This window comes from Mya arenaria, chromosome 6 (genome assembly GCF_026914265.1).
Source record: "Mya arenaria isolate MELC-2E11 chromosome 6, ASM2691426v1".
NCBI lineage: Eukaryota > Metazoa > Mollusca > Bivalvia > Myida > Myidae > Mya > Mya arenaria.
In genome coordinates this window covers 531,678-554,329 of record NC_069127.1, presented here as the reverse complement: position 1 = coordinate 554,329, position 22,652 = coordinate 531,678, and the positions used below count along the sequence as shown (strand labels likewise).

The window sequence follows — 22,652 nt, the reverse complement described above, 5'->3', positions numbered from 1 at the left end:
TGACCTCAGAAAAAAAGTTCAAAAAAATTGTTACTGGGTATTATACGCAGGCATTTTTTTGCATCAAAATCTGAGGGAAAAAAGTGCGTCTAATACCCAGTCATTTACGGTATATCCAACACTACATGTTCATAGCATAAAGAATAGAAACATAGCAATGACAATTGCCATTTCTGATACATTTTATACTTACCATATCTTCTCAAATTCGTTTTCGGCATAAAATAATTACTGCCATTGTACTAAACTTCTTTAATTTTACCGCCGAGTATGTTATGTCAACTTTCTCGGATATTTGATGTATCACCTTAACCGCTAAGTGCGAAAGGCACGAAAGGAACGGCACGTGAGAGTCGTGATAGATATAGATCAAAGACAAGAGTAATTATTAAACGATATTATAGAACTAATATATTGGATAGTGGTTACTTACAGAAAAAACAAACCAAAATATTGCATCTCAACTGATTCAGATATTCGATCTAATGTTATATAAGATATCACGACTAAAACGGATTAAATGATACTAATGTAAGTAAATAAAACACAAAAAATATATATAATCATCGGACACAAACTACTACTGTATTAATATTAAGATACTTGATTGAATTTATTTCTTTTCACTTAGTAGATTTCTTTCCCAAATATTGGATTTCACTTGTCAAAATGTGGATTTCACTTAGCTTACAGATCTATTTTCAACATATTTATCTAACTTTTTCATTTTTGGACCAATTCCATTTCAATTTTAAATATAAACCGATGATAATGCCTTTTCAATTATTTGTTCAACAAAAAAAAAACACAATTTGTTAAAAATAAATGAGTTATGAGTGGATTTCTCGTCTGAAAAAGTGGATTTCACTTGTCAAAATGTGGATTTCACTTCGATTTCCGATCTTTTTCAAAATAGGTCTACAACTTTCTTATTTTTGGATCAATTTGGATAAAATTTGATATTATTTATTAAAATTAATGAGTTGTGAGTGGATTTCACTTATCGGAATCTGAATTTCACCTCGATTTCCGATCTATTTTTGGAAAAAAAAAATGAAAAATTGCTCTAACTTCTTTATTTTTTGACCAATTTCATTGAAATTTGAAATATAAACCCTTCATGAGGCACTTTCTAATATGTATACAAAATAAATAAATTATTAATTAAAATAACTGAGTTCTGAGTGGATTTCACGTTTTGAGTGGATTTCACGTGAAATCCACTGGATTCCTGTATCACCCCGCAACCGTTCTTGTACTATTCGGAACAATATTTGGCAAACACGGAAGTAGATGAAACATCAACAAACAGTCAGAATCTTGTGACTATTTCAAAATTTATTTCATTTTGTTTGATGCATGGTGTGTTTTATTCATATTTTCGTAAGAACTCAACGCAATAACCATGTTTAGCAGTTCTACAAACTACAATAAGCTCAAGACAAATCTCAGACTGACAATAAACAGGCTGAAGTTGCTTGAGAAAAAAAAGACTGAAATAGGTCAGAAAGCCAGGAAAGAAATAGCCGACTACATTTCTTCAGCTAAGGATGACCGGGCACGGATCAGGGTGGAGCACATCATCCGGGAAGATTACATCGTGGAAGCGATGGAACTCCTAGAGATGTACTGTGACCTGCTGCTGGCCAGATTTGGCCTGGTTCAGACACAAAAGTAGGTCAAAATGTTGTTTTTTTAGTGAGTTTATTTTTACGAAATAAAGGTATTTTAACGTCATCCTCACAGATTCACAAGATGTTGAGCTGAATTGGATAAGTGCGCTCCAATAAACACTTGGTTTTGTGGCATCTCTTAAATAGTGTTTTTCCTTTAAGTTTAATAACATGAAATTGTAAGCTGACTAAGTGTGGCTATCTCAACTACCTTTAGTCCATATGAATGAATATCATAGAATCTACAATAATACAATAATAAGTGTTTGGGATTGTTTATCTATTTGACATTTTTATAATTCCCTGGTAAGCCTCACTCTCAGCTCAAAAAAAACATGCTCCCCAAAAAATTATATGAGTCATGGTTAGGAGTCATGTCAATTATACCACATCACCTGGTAACAATCACATGTTAAAATGCATCATTTCTTAAATATCTGGTGTCAACACCCATCCTCCAAGCCCTTGTACACTCATTATAATTTTAAAATACTGGTAGTAAGATATACAGTCCTTTAAATATAAGATCACAAAAGTGAGAAAAAAAATTGCAATAACCAGTAAACAAACAATTGTCAGCTTCTAGGGTTTTTGACATCATTGATTATTTATGTATATTAAAACAAAAAACAATGTGTAATATAGAAATCAAAAGTTCATGTTTTTCCTTTTAGGGAACTTGATCCAGGCTTGGAGGAAGCCATTTCAAGTCTTATATGGGCAGCACCTCGGTTACAGACAGATGTCCCAGAGATGAAGACCATTGCTGACCAACTGACCATCAAGTATGGCAAAGAGTTTGGGCAGGCATGCAGAACAAATGCCTTGAACAATGTTAGTGAAAAAGTGATGCATAAACTTGGCGTTCAGGCTCCACCAAAAATATTGATTGAGAGATATATGATTGAAATAGCTAAATCATACAATGTACCATTTGAGGCAGATCCAACAGTGATGAGTCAGGATGAGATATTTGCTGCAGAGAATCTTCTGATTGACCTTGATGAGAACCGGAAACCCGGGGGAGGAGCTGGTGGAGGGGGTGGGGGCACAGGCATTCTCCAGCCCTATCCTGCACAGCCACAGGTAAGCTCATTATGCAGATGCCTCATTCTAAACTGATCTATAATATGATTACAGTCAGTAACTTGAAAGGGATATGCATTTTTTATACGACGTAATGACCTAATTGTATTTTTTCTGGCTTTTACATGTGATGCACAATATTGTATATTATATACTTATTTTCAGTATCATTGATGTTGTTTCTCTACTTACAAATCATTTCGAATTAGTATTAATATCTTAACTAATCATTTATTAAATGTACTGTTAGAATGAAAATAATATTGATTGTTGTTGTGATAAATGATAATATTGCAATCATACACAAGTACAAGCCCATACATTTTACATTGACCATGATTAAATGCTCGAAAACACTGAACTAGAAACACACTATGTACATGTTCGAACAACACAGACAAATCAAACATCAACATCTTTATCAATATATATTGGGGTCACTGCCTTGGAATGGTTGGTGAAACAGGAGTTCATATACCAGTATCATACATGTCGTATCTCTGTTGCAGCCTCCTCCACCCAACCAGGGAGCCATGTACTATCCACCTCCCCAGCAACAGTATCCTTCAGTGAGTAATTTTAAAAAAATTGAGCCTTTTGGAAGTAAAAAATGATACTCAATTTTAAACTTGTAGTTTATATTTATTCTCAGTTTCTGGCTGACTGGCAAGACATAAGATGTGTTGATGTAATTAGAGCATGCACAGGCATTGAAATTAGACTTGGATGAACAAGCCCGAATTCTTCTACTTTTGCTTGGTATCAAATTTTTTAACTAGCCCTGCTATATAAAATTCAGAATTTGAGCAAGCCAAGAAAACATTTTGCCAGTGCATGGCTTGCAGGCTTATGCTAATTTCCAACACTGCATACATGCTAAATTTGTACTAGTTTAGGTAAAAAATTTGGTTAATTTTAGAAAAAAACAGAAAAGTCCAATAAAAACCGAAAAGTCTAATATTTTTTTTTACACTTCTGAACAAGGAAAGTAATCATAATATTACCATATATTTAAGGAGACATCATGATCCGAAGTGTAATCTGACTAACACCTATTTTATTTTTCCATTCCAGGAAGGTTACAAGTCTGCCCCTCCACCTGTGCCCAACACGCCACCCTCTGGCTACGCAGGCTACCCCCCTGGTGGCGCATCTGGAGGCCTATCCCCCTCAGCCCCTGCTGGTGGTCAGGAACACTCGCCTCCACCTCCTTACACATCCTCTCATACCAGTCCTAGTAAGTTAACTTATTATGTACACAGGTATTTTGACTAATTTCTTCAAACTTAAATAGTATTTGTTTAAAACAGTTGATATCATAACCATAAGAGACCTACCAAACATGTCATGTATGTGTTCTTAAACATGTACCTACATGCACATGTAACAGTTGCAACTTAAAAGTAGTGGAATTGAAGTGAAATTGTTGATACTTTAATCCGTCTATAGGCTCACAAATATTTGTATGAATAATGTTCTTGTGATTTTGAACGTACAATTTTGAACTTGTCATTGATTCATTGATTTGTACTCATACCGTGATGACATGGTGCACAAAAAGTAGTCCAAACAAACACATACAAGTAGTGCTTCACAACCTCATTTTTCATTCTCATATTAATACTTTTCTGCTGTAGAAGAATATTTCAGGATCCGTATTACAGAAGTATCTTAAGAAAAATCAGTGTAAAGTTTTGAATTGTTATATTTCTTGAAAATTCATTAAAATTGTGTTTTCATTTAAAGGAATTATATTACCATATTTTAATTGCAGAATATCACTTAACATACTATTTTGTAACAGTAAAATAACACAGTTGGGCTATTTCAAAAAAAATGGTTAGAAAAGTTGAAAAATGGTCTAAATTTAAATCATCATTAAATACAAGGCTGTATGCCTAGTTTTGATGAACAATCTTTGTAGTATACAAAATTGGTTTTGTATAGAGAAAACAACTCATATAACATTTTTATCAAACTTTTATTAAACTAAACATGGAATAAAAACACACAATACATGAACACTTTTAATGTCATTTTTTCTTGAAATAACCTAAGTTAACATGTCTCCCAATTATTATTTTAGTAGCTCTTATGTCAGCATACATTAATAGAATGTTGAATTACTCAGTCGCTCAAAATTTCTGAAGAATTTGATTTTTTGTACTTTTTTTACCGATGAAATGTAATATTCAAAGGTATTTTTTTATTTTCTATTTAAATTGTGCAATTAAATTTAAAAAAAAATACATTTTGTAGAATTCAAACAATAACAAGTAACATTACAAAGAAATCATAGAGGCATTATGATTTCACTTCATGCAGCAAAAATAAAAACAGGAACAATATTTTAAGAAATTGTTACACTCCTGACATATGTAGATTAAACCATTAAATAGATTTCACTTAAAATTTCTCAGTATAAATCAAAAGACATGCTATTACAAAGTAATTGATAGCCAGTGAAACATAATAAAACAAATTTAGCATTGACACATTGCGATTTTACATAATCTGAGAAAGGTTTTTCAAAACTATAAAAAAGTGTAACTGTTACTTAATTCTTGCTCAACTTGCTCAACTTGTAAAAATTGCAAAACTCAATTGAAATAACAGTAAGCACTACAACAGTAACACTTTTATTTCATTTAACTATGGTATTCAGTGTAAGTAACTAATACAACTGTTCCGAATTGTTACACTCCTGACAAATATTTCAAGTTCAAGTTACTATGTATCAAATTTCAATTTTAACCCAAAACTGAGACATAAGTGTTGGCAGTGATAGTTTTCTTAGTATATCATGCTTGGATGGCCATGATATATCATTGATTTGATCAGGTGTACATCCCATTGAAGGTAGCTCACTGCATTAATCTAATCTAAATATCTGAGCCATCCACTTTTAAGACATGTTCATTAGAAAGTCATATTTCACAACATGTTCATAAAATATCTGTCCTTCTATCATATATGATGATTAATTACCCGGTAATATATAAATTTATTGCACATCTACTATTGAATATTTATTACCTTTGCTACTTTAAGTCAGAATTACACTAATACAGTGGCACTGACGTGACATTCGCAACACTTTATATATATTGTGGCCACAACTTAGTAAATTGTGTCACAACTTTGTAACTTGAGGCCACAACTTAATTGAGGCCGCAACTTATTAAAATGTGGCAACAATTTAGTTACTTGTGACCACAATAAGTAACTACTATTTATTACTATGTTGTGGCCACGATTTAATAAGTCATGACCTCAAGTTACTAAGTTGTGGCCACAATATAAATAAGTGATGTCACCTCTGTGTCACTGTAGAGACTTCTTCTTTCTGCATACTGTTAATTACAGCCACAAAATGATCCGGTACAAATTGAAAGTAATGGCTCATACAGATTATGAATATAGTCCACACCCAATTCTCACAGTCCCAGGTATAGTGTCAAAAGGACATTATCATACTGATATGTCAGACAGCTCTCTGTGGTTTGTAAATTTGCCTGGGCTGCCTTTTTCGACACATTTATCTGCTGTTCTAGACTTCAATTTTGAACTTAGCAAATGGCGTTTAGGTACTGGTACATGACTTCCATTTACATGCATGGTGTTTTTTGGGGCATGATTCTTAATTGCTTTCAAGGTACAGCTTATCTTCCCAAGCTGCTGGTTTTACAGTGTACTTTCAATTGAGTATCTTTCCTCTTCTTGTATCTATTTAGACATGACATTCTTTGGCCTGACTATTTTTCTTGTTTGCAGATGCCCACTTACTTTTGACATTTTTGTTCTCATACTTTTGGACGGCCACTTTGCTTACTTCAAGTGTTTCCTCCACAACTTCATCTTTGTCAACCAACTTTGATCGTCTGTTAGAAGCTGCGTTTTCAATAAAAGCTTTATTGTCTTGGCCAAGCTCTGGGTTTTCTAAAAGATTCTTCATAACTCGGCAATTTTCTGATTTTTGCTTGCTTCTTGTGTTTCCTTATTTCTTTTTCATTTTTAAAATTTCACATTGTCATTTAAGATTTTCTCTGTTTCCTAATTCTTTCCTCTGATGTACTTTTAATGACTTTCTTTCTTGTATTTAACTTTTCTTGTTTCTTAGTGCCCCTTTGAAACCTGGAAGGCTTACAATTAATTTGTCCCTATTTCCTTGATATTTCTTCTGTAAAAAAATAGTATTCACACTCAAACCATATTTGGTCAGGAGTGTAACATTGAAGGACATGTCAAAGTCATGCTGGAAATTAAAGTCACATAGTTTTAAATGAATTAAATTATAGAACAGGGTCATCAGTTTGCCTCATTGTAGCCAAAAAATACCATTTGTTGATTGTCTGTCACTGCATGATTTTTCTATTAGTTGCATAGGAATTAAGTTGTTTTAAATTCAAACATTTTTGATAACATTTATAGGCATAAAATTGGTTAAAACTTACCTTATTTACATCAGATTGAAAATGTATCCTTCACTTCTCATTTGTAATCTTAACATTTGTACAAATATACTGTTATACTTCTGAAAATGATGATAAATAATACGCCAAAAATTTGCGAAAAAATGTTACACTCCTGACGGGCACATATCTAATGCTCAGTAACCAACCACTATTTTCATGATAATTTCTTATGATCACTCCATGACATAGACTTCCAGGAAACACCCTAATTAGTACATTTGTTAACTGTTTGCCAACACTGTGTTTCATTTTATACCAAATGTTACACTCCTGACATTTTTAGGCCAGCTTCTTTCTAGAAAGCTAAGCATCAAAAAGAGTAATAACACACAAAAATATTGTACACATGTAATAATGATATATTATCCGAAACTTTAAATAATAAATTGTAAGTTATATGATAATTCATCCGAGCTATACTTCAAAAAGAGTTTTTTAAAGAAAAAAAATGTGGAAAAATTCCTAACACACATTATCAGTATCAGTAATATTTCATGCATAAATAATGAAATATCGCTTAAATTTTTATATTACCTTGAAGTCAACATTGTGTTTTTCTGGTTAATAAAGTTATTACATTGTCATTCGCCAATGTTGTTTACAGTAATGCTTTGAATTGAGAGCTTTTTGTAAAGTGTCACGTTTTTTTGTTACACTCCTGACAATTTTGGCCTGTTTTTTGTGCATAACTTTTTTTCCGCTGAAGCTAATTTAGTCAAACTTCCCGATTTTTGATGACACAGAAATACAAGATATGGGAAAGAAGAAATTATGATAATTTGTATATTATTCATTTTATTTAGAAAATACTCAAACTAGCCATTTTTTTTGAAATAGCCCAGTTAAGGAAATTGATGAATTTAAGGAAAAGGTACAATTTTAATTTAAGATGCCTATGTAAAAAGGTCCTAGATGTACATGTATATTTTATTTAATAGAAGTTCAATATAATTGATATGGTAAAGCAAAACAATATCACTGAGAGGCTGCTGTCATGTTTATAATGTCTTAACTTTGCCATCTGCCAATTATCATGTCACCGTGATAATGATTCCTACCATTTTGTTTTAGTGCCCTCCCAGAACAATATGGACAGTTTCCCTGACCTGCCTGCTGTGCCCAACAGTACCCTGCCCGACCCCCCTGGGGCATCATCCGCGGGGGGTGAGGACGTCGACTTTGATGACCTGTCGCGCAGGTTTGAGGAGTTAAAGAGGAAAAAGTAGACAGCATACATAAGACATAGACTTGCATGTGTATGGTTGATGATTTAGGATATAATAACATCATGTGCAGTACTTGATATGTATTTCTTTTAGTGCACTGTGTTTGTGAATTTTGATGAGACACCACAGTGATTTGTACTTCAAATGAGCATATACATTGGTAATTAGTGATGATTTTGATCTTGTATACATATTTAATATAAGAATGAGAGTGTGATTCTATTATATCACTGGTATGGTAATCTCTGCCATACTTGATAAAACATTGATCAGTGACAACATTAGAAATCTTTCTTGGTTTTGTAAAGCTCAATTACACTGGTTTTAGTAATATTGAAAAAAGCACTGAACTGATGTACCGTATTTAGATGTTTCATGATTTTAAAGAGGGTCTAAAAGTGTTGATTTTTGCAGAGCAATCATTGTGTATTATCTATTCATCATTTGATTGAAAGCCTATTACTATTATTACTATTCAAAAAATTGTTTTAGGGAAAAGTCAGTAAATTAGTCAGAATCTGTTCTTTAATGTTTAAATATTGTATAATAAACTGTTTTTTTTCTTCATGTTTGTCGTTGTTCTGTCTGTTTATGTATTTATCAGTTGTGTACTTTTAATGTTAATTAATCTGTAAAGCCTTTGAAGTCATTAGTCTCTCTATTTTGTTGCAAAGGTAAACTAAAACCCTACCTTAGCACCTTACCTCTGCATCTGCTTAAGAACCTTATTTCAGCACCTTACCTTACCCCCTACCTCAGCACCTTACCTAAACCTACCTTAGCACCTAACCTTACCCCCCCCCCCCCTTTACACCTTACCTTACCCCCTACCTTAGCACCTAACTTTACCCCCCCCCCCCACTTTACACCTAGCCTTACCCCTACATTAGCACCTAACCTTACCCCCCACTTTACACCTTACCCCTACCTTAGCACCTTACCTTACCCCCTACATTAGCACCTAACCTTACCCCCTACATTAACACCTAACCTTACCCCCCACTTTACGCCTGACCTTATCCCAGCCCGGCCCTACCTTAGCACCTTATCTTACCCCCCACTTGATACCTTACCTTACCCCCTTACCTTAGCACCTAACCTTACCCCCTACATTAGCACTTAACCTTACCCTATACCTTAGCACCTTACATTACCCCCTACCTTAGCACATAACCTGACCCCCTACCTAAGCACCTTACAATACCCCCTACTGTAGCACCTAACCTTACCCCCTACCTTAGCCCCAACCTTACCCCCTACCTTAGCACCTAACCTTACCCTATACCTTAGCACCTTACCTTTGTACCTTACCTTTGTACCATACCTAGCACATTACCTTGCACCTTACCTTTGCCCCTACCTTATCACCTTACCTTAGCACCCTACCTTAGCACCTAACCTTATCACACTACCTTTCTACCTTACCTCAGCACCTTACCTTAGCACCTTACCTTTTCCCCTACCTTATCACCTTACATTTGTACATTACCTTTGTTCCCCTTAAATAATCACCTCTTAGTTATTTATCTTTGCAACTTTCCATCTTACCTTTCCATCTTACCTTTGCACGTTACATGTCCATCTTACCTTTGCACCTTACATGTCCATCTTACCTTTGTACCTTACATGTCCATCTTACCTTTGCACCTTACATGTCCATCTTACCTTTGCACCTAACATGTCCATCTTACCTTTGCACCTTACATGTCCATCTTACCTTTGCACCTTACATGTCCATCTTACCTTTGCACCTAACATGTCCATCTTACCTTTGCACCTTACATGTCCATCTTACCTTTGCACCTTACATGTCCATCTTACCTTTGCACCTTACATGTCCATCTTACCTTTGCACCTTACATGTCCATCTTACCTTTGCACCTTACATGTCCATCTTACCTTTGCACCTTACATGTCCATCTTACCTTTGCACCTTACATGTCCATCTTACCTTTGCACCTTACATGTCCATCTTACCTTTGCACCTTACATGTCCATCTTACCTTTGTACCTTACATGTCCATCTTACCTTTGCACCTTACATGTCCATCTTACCTTTGCACCTTACATGTCCATCTTACCTTTGCACCTTACATGTCCATCTTACCTTTGCACCTTACATGTCCATCTTACCATTGCACCTTACATGTCCATCTTACCTTTGCACCTTACACGTCCATCTTACCTTTGCACCTTACATGTCCATCTTACCATTGCACCTTACATGTCCATCTTACCTTTGCACCTAACATGTCCATCTTACCTTTGCACCTTACATGTCCATCTTACCTTTGCACCTTACATGTCCATCTTACCATTGCACCTTACATGTCCATCTTACCTTTGCACCTTACATGTCCATCTTACCTTTGCACCTTACACGTCCATCGTACCTTTGCACCTTACATGTCCATCTTACCTTTGCACCTAACATGTCCATCTTACCTTTGCACCTAACATGTCCATCTTACCTTTGCACCTTACATGTCCATCTTACCTTTGCACCTTACATGTCCTTCTTACCTTTGCACCTTACATATCCATCTTACCTTTGCACCTTACATGTCCATCTTACCTTTGCACCTAACATGTCCATCTTACCTTTGCACCTTACATGTCCATCTTACCTTTGCACCTAACATGTCCATCTTACCTTTGCACCTTACATGTCCATCTTACCTTTGCACCTAACATGTCCATCTTACCTTTGCACCTAACATGTCCATCTTACCTTTGCACCTAACATGTCCATCTTACCTTTGCACCTTACACATCCATCTTACACATCCATCTTACCTTTGCACCTTACATGTCCATCTTACCTTTGCACCTTACATATCCATCTTACCTTTGCAGCTAACATATCCATCTTACCTTTGCACCTTACATATCTATCTTACCTTTGCACCTAACATATCCATCTTACCTTTGCACCATACCATTACACCTTACCTGTACACTTTACTTTTGCAACTTACCTTTGCAACTAACCTCTCTGGGTTTACCGCCTCTGGAAATGTGAATAATTTTTATTAAAAGTATTTTAGCTAATGAACTTTCTTGCGAAATACTTATGTATTCGGTAATATTGATATAGTATATGCATTGGGCTGAACTATAAAAAGCACTACCGAGCTGTTGTGCTTTAGTTTCTAAAGACAATATCGGCTCCTAGCTTCCCTGTTCAATATTTTACAATTTTGGTTTTAACCTGTTGTCGTCAACAGTGGACCAAGGTTATCCTTGTCCACTGTCTAACTAGGTATTTCCTTCTGCAATCGTTTCTTAACTTGGTAGTGTTGTTTATATGCATACAATATCATCCATTAATATGACAACCCACCCAGTTTGTTTCAGTCAATCCTGAATTGGGTTTCATTCGTTTTATTGACTTTGTCCTTTCTGTAACTTCGTACATGCCCATCCTCAGTTGTCTAGCATACTATCTCAGACGAGTATGATAATAACGAGCCATTTCACTTAAATGTTCGGCCAAACTGACCTTGTCCTTGTCTTAAGCATTTGTTAGGCAATCTTTACCAAACCTGGTTACTATGTTTATAGGCATACTGTATCACACAAGTTCATTACCCTGCCATATCGTTTTAGTTAATCATTGTTCCATTTTCTAACAAACTTGGTTTCATTGTGTACGTACATATTCTCAACTTTGATAAGCAAAGACTTGTGACCGGTTTCTTTGGTTTTAACCACACTATAATCCTTTCTCAAGGCATAACCGGTTACTTTGGCTTTAACCACATTATAATCCTTTCTCAAGGCAGTGACCGGTTACTTTGGCTTTAACCACATTATAATCCTTTCTCAAGGCAGTGACCGGTTTCTTTGACTTTAACCACATTATAATCCTTTCTCACGGCAGTGACCGGTTACTTTGGCTTTAACCACATTATAATCCTTTCTCAAGGCAGTGACCGTTTTCTTTGGCTTTAACCACATTATAATCCTTTCTCAAGGCAGTGACCGTTTTCTTTGGCTTTAACCACATTATAATCCTTTCTCAAGGCAATGACCGGTTACTTTGGCTTTAACCACATTATAATCCTTTCTCAAGGCAGTGACCGTTTTCTTTGGCTTTAACCACATTATAATCCTTTCTCAATGCAGTGACCGGTTACTTTGGCTTTAACCACATTATAATCCTTTCTCAAGGCAGTGACCGTTTTCTTTGGCTTTAACCACATTATAATCCTTTCTCAATGCAATGACCGTTTTCTTTGGCTTTAATCACATTATAATCCTTTCTCAAGGCAATGACCGGTTTCTTTAGTTTTAACCACATTTAATTCTTTCTCAAGCAGTGACCGTTTTCTTTAGCTTAACCACATTATAATCCTTTCTCAAGGCAGTGACCGTTTTCTTTTCACAAACCGAGTTTGGTTTGAAAGCAGATCGAATAGTTAATGTCACAATATCACTCAAGTCAAATCTCAGTCTCAATCTAACTTTACCACATACAATCAACAGTTATTCAACATCTGTATTTGTTTAACCTTTTCAAAGCGCATGCCATGAATATGCTAATCAAAAACTTTGGTCAAAATTCTGAAGAAAAAATACTCTACAGCAAAAATTTAATTGAGCACAACTCAATCTTTAAGAATTACACCTTTGCGCATTGTTTGCCTTCGAGCTAGTCGTCCTTCACATATTGACAAAAATGTCACATTCTAGGAGAAAATATGTTTTTTAAAAGAGCAAACTATTGAGATTTGACCTGTGTATATTTGTGATATTTGGGCCTGGTTATTGATGTACATGTACGTTATGAGTGACGTCATTTCTATGTACGGCATACATACCTCATCGTGTCCACAGAGAGCTTTTCAACGTTTAGTGGAAAAAGAACTCCTGGCCACTTGTACATGTACACCATTCTATATTGCCTCTGTTGCAGCAGTATGTATTTAGTATCAAGGTGCCTCTATCATAAATATAAATTTAAACGGAAGATTTGGGTTTTTTAAAAAGTGGACCTTTTTGAAACCGGCTGTTTTGGTATTGATCCGTTCTTATGTTGGGTATTTCTGACCCGGGTTCTCCACATATCACCTTTCTCTTACATGTTGCTTGTTGCTTGTAAATTAAATGATATTCTGGTTGCATACAGGTCTCCATATTTAAATCCTTTCAACTTGTCAACCTGATTATTATGGATCTGGTAACGCAATCACAATGGCCCAGAAGGTTATGTCAAACGGGCAACTATTTACACAATAATTTGCATACAATGAATCATAAACAATGGCAGAGTGACAGTGGCAAAGTATATTTTCTAATCAAAGCCCAAGAAGGAAGTCACTGTTTTTATTGTCTTCCCGACAACACCGTCCGTCGGCTCGTCGTCGGGGGACCAACTGGAGCAGTCGTCCGGCGGGTTGATGTCATAGTAGAGGTGACAGTACCGCCGGCTGTTCGTTGCAGAGCAGCACTGCCGAAAACCGGTCTCCAAAACATCGTTTAGTGTTTTGTTCTGGTACTCGGCCCCTATACCGCCTGGATATTTGGAAGCGAGCGCACCAAACCTGGAAAACCAATGTTTACATGCATACATACGCGCATGTTACTTAAAGCAACATATAACTCATCAAATATGAAAATATGAGATGATCAAATGTTATTTAGATTTCCAAGATGTTTACCTGTAGCAGCACCGTTGCCTGATCTCATATGGATTGAAGAACCACGACTCGTAGCAGTTGGTATACTGGTCAATGTTTGGGTGTATGGAGTTGTTCTGTTTGAACGTGTAGTCCTGGATTGAAATAGATGTCAATGTAGCAGTCGTGCTTCATTAATCAGTCTCAGAAAGCTTGCAATTTTCTCAACGATTTTTTTCATAGTGGCAATCTAGAAGATGTATGTATATGTATATTACATATATACGAACTAAGAAGAAAACAAAAAGGTAAACGAAATAAAATATGCCAGTGGCGTAGCTACATATAGGCCTTATATGCCGGGGCCTACAACTTTTTTTTTAAAAATGACAAAATTTAAATAACCCAAAGATGCAATAAAAACTAAAAGCTGCTCAAACACTTTGAACAACTCAAAAGTTTGTTTTATTTTAAGTAAAGGTTGGTGTTTATTAAATTACGTACACAGTGTATTGCTTGATTTTATTGGAATCATTGCAAATATAATTAAGTGTGTGTAAAGCACATATAAAAGTCCCCAAACTCACATAGAACCATCGGGGCTACAAGTTTTTTTAGGCCTAGCTACGCCCCTGAATGCCCCTTTGATTAACACTAACACACAAAACAAAGTAAGATTCCGGAGAGCCCAACCTCTTTCATGTCTTGCTCATAGCAGGGACAGGGGTAGGCGTTGACCTGCTGTTCCCGCGTCCAATTCCGGAGCGCCTCGTTTTCGTGAAACTTTCGGCATCTCACTTCATCCCACATATTCTGAGTAATTTTGGTTACGTTGTGGACCCACTGGCCCGTCAGATTACCTGAAAGGAAACGCAATCAGGCTAAATGTACAGGAAAAAACGGGGCGTGTCGCTTAACTACATAACCCTGAAATCTCAAACGGAGTAAATGTACAGGACCCCCGGGTCGGATCGCTTAACAACATTGCACTGAAAACGCAAATGGAAGATGGAACATGGAAGCGATATACCTGCTTAACTACATTACATGTACTTTGAAAATGCAAGCATATTAAGCAAACAAGAAAACATGATGTACCTAGTCGCTTTTCTACATACCGGGTTAACAGACAAAAAACCTGTGTTCGGTTAGTTGACCTTCATTAATCCACAACGCAAGAAAAGTGAATACTGGAGCACTTTGCTACAGTATAAACCTTACAAATGCACACACATGCACGTGTAAACACGCACCGGGCTGCTCATACTACAATACTTGAACAAAGGGCAAGCAAATTTGACAACACACAGGCTTGATATACATTAAAACTGCGATCGAATGAGCAGGCAATCGTTCGAGAACTGTCGATTGGTAAAGGTCGAGGCTTCGTCCCGATTATTATTCATTCTATTTGAATGCTATATCGAATTGCTTTACTATATTACCTGAAAAACGCAAGACATTGGACGCATGAGATGACAGATGCCGGGTCACTTTACTTGAAAAACCAAACAAAGTTAATACACATGTAGACACAATTATCACGAGTCTCAGATTACCTGATAAAACGAAAGCAACTTAAAAACACAAGCGACATATGCCCCGTCGCTTTACTACATTATTCGAACGACGCAAGCAAATTAAATACATTGGTGACACGGGCCCCATCACTTTACTACAGTCCCCGAAAAACGCCAGCAAATTAAATTGACTGGTGAAAGGTGCCCGGTCGCCTAACTTCAGTACCTGAAAAACGAAAGCAAATTAAATACGATGCTGACAGATGCTCTGCTGCTTAACTACATAATTCGAAAAACGCAAGCAAATTAATAACTCTGGTGACAGGTGTCTCCATCGCTTGTCTACATTACCCGAAAAACGTATGCAAATTAATTACTCTTGTGAAAAATGCTCCGCCGCTTAACTACATTACCTGAAAAACACAAGCAAAATAAATACTGAAATGACATGCGGCTCCGCCGCTTAAGGTGGAACGCGACTATGAATTTTTTTCGAGTTACTGTCTGAAAATTGGTATACGAATAGAAGAGCATATGCCCAGTTTGGGACTGTTTTTACTTTTCGCAAAAACGAAGTCGGTGAGGTATCCTTTTTTTTTTATATCAGGCGATTTGTAATAAAACATTGAATACATATATTTAAAAAAATCAAAAATTAAACGAGCAGTTTTTTCAAGAATTAAAGAAAGGCGCACTTTTTTCAGCAAAACACGTCGCCGTTTTTTCCCGCGAAAAATGACGTTTAAGACGAATTTTAAATAAATAACGTAAAACAATAGAAAGAAAAATATATGAGCGTGAACGTTTTTACAAGACGCACTTGAGGTTTAAATTTCTTAGCGGTAAACGAAGAATTGGTGAAACTATCGGTTATTGTAGCTGGAACGCAAAAATATGAGAGACGTCTCAAAATTGACGTCAGTGGTATATTTTGAGGAGTCATAGTTTCAAAACCGTTCCGAATATTGAAAAAGTAAAAACAGTCCCTAATTGGGCATATGCTCTTCTATTCGTATACCAATTTTCAGACAGTAATTCGAAAAAAAATTCATAGTCGCGTTCCACCTTAATTTCATTACCCGAAAACGCATGCAAACTAATACTTCTGGTGACAGGTGCTCCGTCGCTTAACTACATTACCCCATAAAGCAAACGAATGAAATACTCTGGTGACAGGTGGGCCGTGGCTTTATTATATATAGTCCAGCAGCCAAATGGCTGTTTTTGGCTGAACCTTGCATCGGAGTATCTAGAAAATGTTTTTAGCTTTTTAAGTAGTTTAGACCTCCTAGTTATGAAATCCGTTTGATGGCCTTGCGCCTTCATTGGGTAAATCGAGATATTCAGAATTTTACCAAAATCAACAATTGACTTTTGCTTTCGTGTCCATGATTTGATTCTAATGCAAATCAAATACTCTTGTGGTTTCTGAATATAAAACAATAAATTTTAAAATACTCAACCCCATATTTAGGCCACCATGGCACCAATATGCCCGCCACAACAAAACAATACTGTCTAATTCGTTATATTTTGTTGCAAATATTCATCATTTTGGATTGTTTTAATATTTACAAAACATAATTATGTGCAATATCTATTGCAAATTATAATATATAGTCACATATTTACCAAGATGGTTTTCCAAAACGGCCGCCATAACAATCTTGATGGCCGTCCGAATACATCAATTTAATAAATTTTGTACACACCTGTATAAAAAGGCATTTTTTAAGACAAATTTAGATAATAATTACTTGACGCATTATTTCATATATTACATATATAACAAATTCAGCAATAACAGGACCAATATGGCGTCCAATATGGCCACGGAAATATTGTAAAATGATAAAAAATAATAAGTTTTATTTGCTTTTGTTTACAGTTTCTTTCAAGAGGGAAAGCCGTTTATTAAAGTTCTATGCTTTACAATGATTACTTATATAATTTGCTGATTTAAACAATATATCATGTAGACTTTAAGGCTAAATTTATGTCACCCAATTTTTTTTAACTCTGCTTAATCAAGTTCGTCTACAGGGCCTGTCAATGAAGACATATGTTGATTAGGCATTTGAATATCTTTGTGGGTTGATGTTAGAGAATCCTTCTACTGTGTTGACTACAATTGAACTCTTTAAAAAGTAGAAGGCTGAAGGAGGTGTTATACTGCCCCAAAGACATATTATAGCTTTGTTGATTGAACGATTTGATGACGATCTGCTAGTTTTAATAGCCCCTGGTTTTGCATGTATAGTCGTATTTAAAGGAAGCACCCCGGCATTGTTGAAAGTTGTCAACGACAACGATTAATCAGATATAGATATAGCAATTAAAAGAGGTAAAACATCGCGCAAGCAAAGATATCGAGTACGACGTTTGCAGAAACAAACAATTGAAAATCATTTGAGTCCAACGGTAATGAAACTTTTATCCTAAGTATCTACGAAACTCTATGACGCTCTGGCAGCATATCTGATTGGAAGCATCGTGACAGTATTTTGACCAATTTTCCAACTCCACTTCAGATTGGAGTGTTATGGTGTTATAATGCGAAATCCAAAGGCACTAGTAAACCAAATGAACAGCTTTGGGGTTACCTTTACCTATGAGGAGGTATTGCGATACAAAACAATCAGCAGCAGTGGCAGCTACTGTAACCATACTCTTCAGGGAATATCAGATTGCTCAGATGAATTAGTTTAGATGGTTGTGGATAATTTTGATGCGGGAATATCTGAACAAAATGGGAAATTATCAACAACTATCTCTTGCATTGCTTGTGACACAACCTACTTCCGAAGAAAATAATGGATACGATGGCAACGTGATACGACGTGTTGACAAGAGTAAAATGACAAACCCAATTGATTATGAATCAACGAACATTATAACGTACCAAAGAAGGCTGACGTGCCAGTTGAAGCATCATTAAAGAAAGAAATGCCCTTGAAGGTAGTAGAAGAAAGAGCAAAGTAAACAAGACGAGCAAAGCATACAAGAAGACAACAACAAAGCAGTATATACTTATAGTCACTTATTGAAAATCTCCATCTGATCCAGGTACTATAAAAGCAGCTTTAAAACAACCCTAGCTTATTGCCACCAGGTGCGGTCAAGAGTACACAGTATGTACGGGAGATTTACAACTGAACAGAGTAACACTAAATATCATATGGTCAAAGCCAGATCCGTACACCGATGTTTTTCTACGTTTGGGTGGGGGGGGGGAGTGCATACGCTTATGAGTTGTGTAGGAAGCGTGGGAACTCAAATGGAAGGGAGCGGTTTTGTAGAAATTTTGGAATCTACATTCGGTTGGGTTTTAAAGATGTTATCGGGAAAAAAGTTTCCATAAAATATACGAGCCATACGTATGATGTCAGAAGAACTTCTAGGTGGAATTTCTCAAGTAGAAATATAGACAATAATGAGATTATTGCAGTGATGTCGTCCGTTGTAATGTTCTTAAAATGATAAAGTGTTCTTGTGAGTCACAGTCCATGCAACACTCTTCGATGTCGTTACAACCATGCGCTGATGTCTTGTACAATGTTTTGCAACTGTCAAATAAAACTGTTGAAAAACAATAAGCTCTAACTACGCTTAACCAGTTGGGCTATGTGACAAATATATCAATTCATACCATATTAAATACTGTCAATTTAAATGAAGAAAAATGCCATAGATTTTTTATACATACGTTAACAGTTGTGAACGTTTTATTTACTCTGTGTTCATTTAAAATTGTTATGGCGGCCATTTTGGACGCCATCTTAGTAAAAATGTGACTAAATAATAATATTTAAGGTAGCTATTGCACACATGTATTGTTAATATTAAAACAATACAAGATACTAGTATTTGCAACAAAATATGACATAAGACAGATTTGTTTTGTTTTGGCGCCCATTTTGGACGCCATAGTGGCCTTAATATGGTGTGAAATATCTTAGAATTCATCGTTTTATATTCAGAAACCATAACACAAGAATCAAAGCATTGATACAAAAGTAAGTCATTTGTTGATTTTGGTAAAACTTTTTGGCCATCTTGAATATCTCGATTTCCCCAAGGGTGAGATAGATGCTCCGTCTCTAAACTACATTACCTGAAAAATGCAAGTAAATAAAGGACTCTGGTTACAGATGCTCCGTCGCTTAACTACATTACCCGAAAAAGGCAAGCGAATTAATAACTCTGGTGTCAGATGCTCCGTCACTTAACTACATCACTCGAAAAACGCAAGCAAATTATATACTCTGGTGACAGATGTTCCGTCGCTTAACTACATTAATCGAAAAACGCAAGTAAATAAATGACTCTGGTGACAGGTGCTCCGCCACTTTATTACATCATCTGAACAACACAAGCAAAGTAAACGCACTACCGTTGCCTAATCGCGTTACAACGATGGCAATGATTTACACACAAAAAAGGCAGACGATATGTCACCTTATAATATCACTTGGATAAAGAAAGCCAGTGAATGTATGGTAAATCAGTGCCTGACCAAAGTAACTAGTGTTTTGTTAATAATGTCCTCATTCTAACTATCCAACTGTGCAATTCACAGTGTGTGTATACCACGTGATAAATTTATGCTACGTCGGAAGGCAACATTTTGCATAAAATCAAGTCTTAAATCAAAGATAATTTTTCTTTAACAATACCATTTTAAATGAAACAAAGGGCAGTCTATGCCGTTTAAAGAGCCCCGCATTTGTTTTATTTCCGAAACTTGATAATGTCATTTGTTTCATCAAACACTTCGACAAACCTGTTTCCAAAATAATGTTTTGACAGTGCTCCGTATGATGGCCGTATGCGAAAAGGTTTGTCGAAGTGTTTAAAGAAACTAAACTCTTAATCAAAATCTGGTAAAAGATCTAAGGCAGGGCTCGTAAGCTGCGTAGACTCTGCTATGTTTCAGGTAAAGAAATAGTGAAGATATCTTTGTTTAAAGTCTTTTTTCAAATCAAAATATTGCCTTCCGACGTAGCATTTATGACGCAATTTATCACGTGGTTTACACATACTGGTTCACTGTTTTGACAAAATTGATGAGCAGAAAATAGGAAAGAAAATGCTTAAGCTAACATAATTATTAAGTTCAAAATGTTTCTGACCTAAGTTTGAACCTGTCTTAAGGTCGTTGAAATTGGATCTGTTAGCGAGAATCTTGCCGGTAAAGTCTCCAGGGAAAGTGTATCCGGCGGCTACTGGCGTGTATCTGTCGGGTTTGATGCTGAACTCCTCCTGATCGTAGTTGAATAGAAGGTATGTGTACAGGCCGTCAGTAACCACAATCGCCTGCATGGACAGGTTCTGAAAACACCGACATTAAAAGAGTAGATATGTGTACAGTCCGTCCGTTAACACAATCGCCTGCATAGACAGGTTCTGAAAACACCGACATTAAAAGAGTAGGTATGTGTACAGGCCGTCCGTTACCACAATCGCCTGCATCGACAGGTTCTGAAAACACCGACATTAAAAGAGTAGGTATGTGTACAGCCTGTCCGTTACCACAATCGCCTGCATCGACAGGTTCTGAAAACACCGATATTAAAAGAGTAGGTATGTGTACAGTCCGTCCGTTACCACAATCGTCTGCATCGACAGGTTCTGAAAACACCGATATTAAAAGAGTAGGTATGTGTACAGTCCGTCCGTTACCACAATCGTCTGCATCGAACCTAATTGTTTGATTGTCCTTAACAACTGTGTGAATTGTGAATTGAATTGGATTAACAGCATTGGAGTTTTAAGTGAAAATGCCAACTTGACCTAAAACTTTCCAAACATAAGCGTGTAAATGTATTGAGTTGTATCATTGTACATTATCAGAGAACTGTTGGATTTGGTTCGATAGGTGAATACATGCATATCCATACACACGCCTGTTATATGAAGCACTTATGATTATCTTAGCTCCCGGCTTAATGGTATTGGACACAACGATATTTTAAGACTTGCTTTCTCATTGCCATGGCACCCAGGTTACTGCATGGAATTCAAATATATAATCTGTAGCAAAACACTAACGCACGACTTTTCATGTATGTATATGCATGCAATTATACTTGCTTTTGAACTGATGATCATATAGTTTAAATGGCGGCAACACTTTCCGAACTTGTCCCGAAAGTGACGGAGCATGTCCTTATCGTTCATGAAAACTGATGTCCCCGCCGTAATCGCCTTATAATGTATTTGTAAATCAATATCAGGATCAGGATTATAAATGTCGGGAAAATACAAACCTGGTGCTCGTAGAGTTTGTATCCGGGCATGAATGGTGAATGTATGGTGACATGTTTCCAAGTCACGGCAAATGCGACGCTCGCATTGAACTCGCTGTTGTTTGGATATTTCCGAACATGCTCTTGTATTTTGAGGATGTCACTCCTATTTCCAGTGCTGTTGGAAAACACATGGACCCATACACCTGCGCCGGTAATATTCCTTGAGTCGAGGTTTGTCCAGAGAGGGGCAATTACCACGTGATTATCGACATATCGGGCCCACAGTGTAGAATTCTCCGCGCCGTAGGCTTCATATAGCGGTGGATAGTTAAGTGCTAGAAATCCGTTTGAACTTGGCTGGAAAAACAACATCACATTCATGTAAATTATGTATCTTAAATGAGCTAATAAAAGGCAGCTAAACGTTTGTGTTGTCGGGTAAAAGAGCAAAATGACTACCCTTGCTTGATTCTCAGAATTAAAAATAAATAAAATTGTGATTTCGAAAGCCATAAGCACAACAGAACAAATACTGTAGGGCGGACATTAACCGTGTTTAAGAGACTTGTGTGCAATTGAAACGTAATGCTAAGAGTTATACTATAACTGAATAAATTGAGATAAAGATCTGGATTGGCGAGAAGGATACCCTGAAAAGATCAAAGTATTGTCCGAGGTAGGGGAACCTGCCACCGGGGATGTTTACAGGAGGGAGTATCTCGTTGTCTCCGCGGACACCATCTATCTCGGCCTTTGAGTTAAATGTGAGCAGTACAGGACCTTAACGATAGAAAAAACAA

The 22,652-nt window shown here is 36.3% G+C and overlaps 2 protein-coding genes across 2 annotated transcripts in view; one reads left to right on the top strand and one right to left on the bottom strand.

The window, feature by feature from the left end:
- Positions 1–1,284: 1,284 nt before the first annotated feature.
- On the top strand, positions 1,285–9,027 carry LOC128238534 (IST1 homolog). Its single transcript, XM_052954555.1, has 5 exons — positions 1,285–1,674; positions 2,348–2,759; positions 3,269–3,328; positions 3,834–3,996; positions 8,306–9,027. Exons 1-5 carry the CDS (start codon positions 1,406–1,408, stop codon positions 8,458–8,460), a joined length of 1,059 nt encoding a protein of 352 aa, XP_052810515.1. The 5' UTR covers positions 1,285–1,405; the 3' UTR covers positions 8,461–9,027.
- Positions 9,028–13,639: 4,612 nt separating this feature from the next.
- LOC128236741 (pneumococcal serine-rich repeat protein-like) overlaps positions 13,640–22,652 on the bottom strand; it is a 98,941-nt gene continuing 89,928 nt past the window's right edge. Inside the window, exons 12-13 of the mRNA XM_052951825.1 lie at positions 14,124–14,236; positions 13,640–14,006 (exon numbers count right to left, since the gene is read on the bottom strand). Coding sequence (XP_052807785.1) covers positions 13,757–14,006; positions 14,124–14,236 — 363 coding nt within the window. The 3' untranslated portion in view covers positions 13,640–13,756. The remainder of the gene's footprint in view (positions 14,007–14,123; positions 14,237–22,652) is intronic.

Bases quoted from the DNA above. Each gene is read 5' to 3' on its own strand.
- LOC128238534 (XM_052954555.1), top strand. From the start codon at position 1,406: ATGTTTAGCAGTTCTACAAACTACAATAAGCTCAAGACAAATCTCAGA. The intron at 1,675-2,347 runs GTAGGTCAAAAT...TTTTCCTTTTAG, and splicing joins GGCCTGGTTCAGACACAAAA to GGAACTTGATCCAGGCTTGG. The intron at 2,760-3,268 runs GTAAGCTCATTA...TCTCTGTTGCAG, and splicing joins CCTATCCTGCACAGCCACAG to CCTCCTCCACCCAACCAGGG.